At 41.0% G+C, this 6,000-nt stretch overlaps 1 protein-coding gene across 1 annotated transcript in view; it reads right to left on the bottom strand.

Moving 5' to 3' along the window:
• Positions 1-586: 586 nt before the first annotated feature.
• Positions 587-6,000, bottom strand: part of FAM114A1 (family with sequence similarity 114 member A1) — a 45,061-nt gene continuing 39,647 nt past the window's right edge. The window contains exons 13-14 of the mRNA XM_060247356.1: positions 4,081-4,134; positions 587-962 (exon numbers count right to left, since the gene is read on the bottom strand). Of these exons, the coding sequence (XP_060103339.1) occupies positions 879-962; positions 4,081-4,134 (138 nt within the window). The 3' untranslated portion in view covers positions 587-878. The remainder of the gene's footprint in view (positions 963-4,080; positions 4,135-6,000) is intronic.

The raw sequence follows: 6,000 nt of genomic DNA, 5'->3' as shown, positions 1-6,000 counted from the left end.
TCCTTCTTGACTTGTGGCTCTCAAACATCTGGCATTAATGTCTTGTGGCTCTCAAACATCTGACATTTATTCTATGTGGCTCTGACATTAAGCAAGTTTGGCCACCCTTGCTCTACAGCCTCCTCAGTCCTCAGATTCTGCCAGGAGGAAGTAAATGCTTTATGTGAACTATGGACCAGCACAGAGCCAGTGCATGGGAGTAGGCAGAATAGGTGGCTGTCTAGGGTGCCACCCCACATGGGGTGTACCATTGGGCGTTCCCTCTCTCCCCTGATGAGCTGGGCCTAGGGCTTGCATACCGCACTCCTTGCAGGAGCACAATACACAAGGGGCAGCTCTCCCCACCCCCAACCAGGCTTCCTGCGAAGCAAGAAGCCTGAGCGGGGCCGGGGCTTGAGTACTGCGCTCCTTGCAGGAGTGTTTGATGAGGTCACTTTTGACGTCCTTGGGCTGCACACTTTGCACACGCACGATTTAATTTCTTAATGGAGCTAGGGGGGCGCTGTGCAGGTGTCTGCCTTGAGCGGCAGAACCTTAGCACCAGCCCTGGACCAGCATGTGATGCAGGCAAACAGGCCAGTGCAAATTTTCAAATTAGAATGTAAGTTATTTACTACAGCAGTGATTAAAGTAAATACACAACTGAAATAAACATGGTTTTACCTTAAATTAATGCAATGGACTGGAAAAAAAGATGCAGTAATAATGCATTTAAACAGTTTTAGCGAAATACAAAAGTGTTATCTGATGTGCAAAATTGCATTTCGTGTTCCTACATGGCTCCTTCATGGCCTATCAGCTTTATTTTTGGGCTACAAATACAACCAAGAGATTAGGCTGATGGTTATTTTAAGCGGGAGATGGTCACTGCTGTAATTTCAAACAGTCTGGATATGAGACGTTTGGAGAACTGGAAGCAATAATTGGAAGGCATCCTGTATGTAAGTGGTGCTGTTACAGCCCTAAAGGGAAAAGAAAATACCTGTCAGCAACATATTGTTATTATTGTCATCCTCATCTCATTAATGGTCTAACATTGCTCATCTTGAAATAAGTGGAAACCGCTTTCAAATTAGGGCAGTGCCACCAATTAACAATCATTGGGAGAAACACAGCAAACACAAATCTCATTTCATGTTTCTTTGATGACCCTCGTTGGGACAGTTTCCACACACATATATGTATATCTAAGTATCCATGTATGTGTGTGTCCACATAAATATCTATATATATGCTACATCTTTGCTGAGAGCACCACTGCAGCTATCATCACTGGTAAATTTAAGAAAAAGGGTTCTTAAATTTGATGCATAAATCCAATATTGTGATACAGTCTGTGGCAGGAGGTCAAGAAGGAAATATTGGGAAGAGTATTTAGATGTATGGAAAAGAAATGTATTAGGAATCAGGGATGTATTAGGAAAAGGACTGTATTAGGAATCAGGGATCAATAAAGATAGGCTTACAAAGACATGTCTGATTTGCCTAGTTATTGGTTCCTCACAGTTTGCTATAAGGAAATGCTTTAGCTAGAGCTGAAAGCAGAAGCTGGAAGATAGGTGCAAAAATAGCCTTAATGCAGAAGAAGAATGAACAAGAACAGGGAAGTTAATACAAACAAAACCAGCAACGGGTTGCAGTGAAACGCCGGTGAAGCACAGATGGTGCTGGCTTGTGGTTGGTGGTTAGGGTTCCACACTAGAGGATGTACTGAAGGTCTTCAGTAATTTAATGTCAGCAGAGTTCTATTTTAATGTCATCAAGTTTCCTCAGTTCCTGAAAATATAATGCCTATGCAAATGTAGAAAGTATATAGGGCCTGTGTGCCCCAATGTTTTTGCTCAGATGCCCACTTTGGTCTGAGCCCGTGTACAGGGCCCATGTGCACGTTAAATAAAGCTTTGCTGTTTCCTGATTTCGCCTCAGACCTCGTTTGAAGTACGATCCGCTATTAAATGGATAACGCAGGGCTTTTCCTGCTACATAAACACCATCATATAAGGAAATATATTCACAAAAAATTAAAATATACAGTGAAATACTGCTGTGATTGATGCTATGACTAGAGACAGGAAAATGACTAATTTTTATACTGACATATACATTTAACTGCCAACCCAGGTTACAGATTCATGCAAATGGGGGTCACACAAGTTTATGTCCTGATACATGTTAATCTTTAAGGTGCTGTGAGACACATGAGAAGTTTAAATTTCTGCCAAACATTTTCCATCTAACCATGAATTGACACTGAAGAGACAAGTAAAGTGTTTATTTATGCATAAAAATTATTCTGTAGTTACATGCAAATCCTTGAAGGGAATTATCGAGGATTAAATCTGGAATTATCTGTTGGCATTTCAAGACTGTGTTAAAATAACACTAGCCCATTTAGGTCTAGCAGAATAAATTCTTGTGCTAGGTGACAGAAAAAAACATGGATTGCCAGTCAGGGCTTTTTTTGTAGCAGAAACTCCTTTGCATATTAGGCCACACAACCCTGATGTAGCTGATCCTCCAAGAACTTACAGTAGGCCCTGTAAGAAGAGCCCTCTAAGCTCTTGAAGGATTGGCTACATCAGAGGGATGTGGCCTAATATGAAAAGGAGTTCCTGCTACAAAAAAAAAAAAAAAAGCCCTGGCCACAGTGTAGAAAACAGCATAGGTATCATCTGTTTTGCCAGGATTTGTTTTTTGTTCTTTAACTGGGTATGTTTGCTGCTTTAGCAGACATGGAGCATACAGACCTGAAAATGGTGAGACAATGCTGCGGAAGGTAATCCTATTAATGTTTACTAGAGTGTTAAAAATTAAAGCAAGATGAAAATCAACACTCCTATTAGAGCAACACAGAACCAATCAGCCTTAAAAAGAGGGAAAAATAAATCTGGAATAACCAATAAAATGTTCAAAATATTGCAGAGTCAAGAAGGGTGGAAAGACTGCATTGTCTGAGATCAGGGATTTCAAGGGAAACTTGCAGAAACACATTACACAGGGCAGATGCTTCTGCAAGTGACCACGTAGCTGCATACAAGACATTTTTCCAGCAACTTCAGATAGTGGTTGACTGCTGAGAAAATGCAACTTCCACCACATGCAAGGAATATGTTGGTTTGGGTGCTGTTGCAGTGGGTGCTCTAATTCATGTGTTGTCTGAATCCTGTACACTGAAGTGAAGCACTACAGGTTTCAAGATGAAGAAAAAGAATGGGAAGGGTGTGTGAAGAAAACAGCTTTGGGCTAGCTTCCACACCTCCAACATCATATCCTGTGCAATCTGCACTGAAATGTGTGATACACACACTCTCTCTCCCTCTCTTCACTTCTGGTGTGTGTGGCTTTTTTTTTGAGCAGCAACGCACAGGAATACAGTTCTGGCTGGCCTGGCATCAGGGTGTGTGGCCTAATATGCAAATGAGTTCCTGCTGGGCTTTTTTCTACAAAAAAAGCCACACACACACACACACACAATACTTCTAGTTTTAAATCAGTTTTAGAATGTTATTATATTGCTTAATTGTTAGCTGCCTTGGTGGCCATGATTAGGCAGAAAGGTGGAATATACATTATTTAAATGAATAACTTAAATAAATAAAATCAGGGGACTTCCACAAGAGCTCGCGTGAATATTTAACTCAGAAAGGACAGTTAGCTTTTTGAAGGAAGGGCAAGCTGGAAGTGACTGTTCAGAGAAAAGATATGATTCTTTTTTATGAACAGAGAAAGACTACTCAGTACCAGTACTAGTGCTATGTATTTTTGAACAAGAAAGCAAAACAAACTTGCAGAATTTAATGTAAATCATTCGTTTGCCCACTTTTTTCATACATTAGCTGAGAAGATGCATTTCACTTTTATTTTTAAAACATTCCTAAAAAGCCTCAGGAAGTGGAATAAGAGCACTATGATTAAACTTTCGCAGATGGTTGGGAGACATGCGAAGCAATGCTGTTTATGAAACAGCACAGAATTACATTGATATAACCATTTGGTTTTATGGCACTTTGTAGACACATAAATGCATGCGTAGCCTCGTTTGAAAATGACTGCATAGTGATTTCTCATATATATGCTTACCTCTAATAGTACACTATTGACCATTGGGTTAAGGACCTCAGCTTTTTTGTCGCTCTGTTTAAAATGAAAATATGGACAAGGTTTACTCCTAGAACTATGCTAAGAAAACAATAATGGCTAACGTTCTGAAGGCACTATGGCAATAAATACACGTATGTTCAAGATAAAACATACAACACACTTTTTATTAGTACTGGGAAAAATAAAATAAATGCGACAGACTCTTACAGAAAGGATCATTTTCTAAGAAAACGGTGTCAGGGGGAGTCAACGATGCTTTCTAAGCCACGGGCCCAGTCCAGAGTTGAAATGAATGGGACCATTTAATTGGAACTAAAGTTCCACTGCTTTCAACAGAATACAATATCTTTCAGCAGAACAATAATCTCCCCCTATTTTGGGGGCAGTGGGCACAACCAAAAGAAAGAGCTAGAATTAAATTTTGCTGATACTTCTGGATACAGCAGCAGATTTCTTCCCCAGCACTCCACTTTCCGTAAGCTCTCTGTCTCTTGTTCCTACTATGACTGGCAGTCCATTGTTGCAGTGGCTTTCTCAGAAGGGTTGCTGTCACTTCTTTCTGTTGTTTCTGGCTTCAATCAATCCCTCGGCTTCTGACCTCAGCTGCTGGCTCATTTCTCTGCTTTCCCAACGCATCGGAGCTTGGTCCTGGGAAATTAACTTTACTCATTCTCCCCATCCTGTACCATTTTCCTGATCTAACTCTCTCCTCAGGTAGCCTAATGAGCCAAATAGCATGGAATGTTGGAGGCTCAGAAAAGTGACATGGGGAAGGAATTTGAAACCCTCTTCTCCACATGCTCCACAGTCATTATTATATAGTGAGTTCAGCCAGCTTGAGGTAAGCAAGAATGTTTACTAAACGAGAGCAGAACTGAACACAAAGAGGCAACACGACTCCTTGTATTCATTTGGCCTGAGTGAAACACGCCCCCTTATGTGGGCAGCAATCCACCCTATTGGTCTCTCCAGGACCCTTCATTTGCATTTCTTGAGAGAAATGCCTCACGTCCCAATTGGCTGGTTCTAAAAGAACAGCCAATCGGAATATAGGCATCAGGATCCTGGAGGGCTTCAAGATCAACTAACGGACATAACAAACCAGCAGTCAAAACAACCAACACACCACAGTTGTGATCTGAACCAGGCACCACACACCCAAGAACCGAGGAAAACCAATAACTCATGTTATAACTATTACTGGGAGTGAGGTAGCATATAACCCTAATAGTAACGCTTCAACATTTCAGGCAGAAGTGCTATTTAACAGGATGTCTTTTAGTCCATACAACCAATCAGAATCTTTGATGGGCAAAAGCCCTAGCCACTTTCTAAAAACGCCTGTTGGGTGTCTGGGAAGGTGTCAGTGGGTGACATGGTTGGGGAACCTTGCAGCAATGCATAAAGAGGTTATGTTATATAAAAAAAGCAATGCATAAAGAGGACATGTACACAATTGGTCCTGTTGGAGAGAATGACGCAGCATACCTGGGCACTGGAATACACTACATCACTCTTAAGTGTGCATAAATGTTATCCTTGAATGCAATGTTTCTCTCTTTGCCTGAGAACTGCCATCTGACCCCTCCTCTTTCTCTTTATCCTTTGTTCTCCCCCATTCTTCCCATGGCTCTGCATGGAGTCACATCTCTACAGGTCTCTGCTGTAGAAGCAATGCCCTCATACTTCCATACACATGATGCTGGAGTTAGCTGTCCACTTCTGATAGGGAAAGTTCTCTTTAGATTACACTTCAACTGCAAACTGAATCTACTTGAATAAATGTAACTTTTCCTTTTAGCAATACACTTCTAGGGATATTTATTTAGTGCACTCAATATCACACTTCTATGACTGGGCAAACTCTGCTATGTTAACAAAATATCCCAACAGTTCCTT

This window comes from Heteronotia binoei, chromosome 9, assembly GCF_032191835.1.
Source record: "Heteronotia binoei isolate CCM8104 ecotype False Entrance Well chromosome 9, APGP_CSIRO_Hbin_v1, whole genome shotgun sequence".
In the NCBI taxonomy this organism is placed as follows: Eukaryota; Metazoa; Chordata; class Lepidosauria; order Squamata; family Gekkonidae; genus Heteronotia; species Heteronotia binoei.
This window is presented reverse-complemented; position numbering and strand designations above follow the sequence as displayed.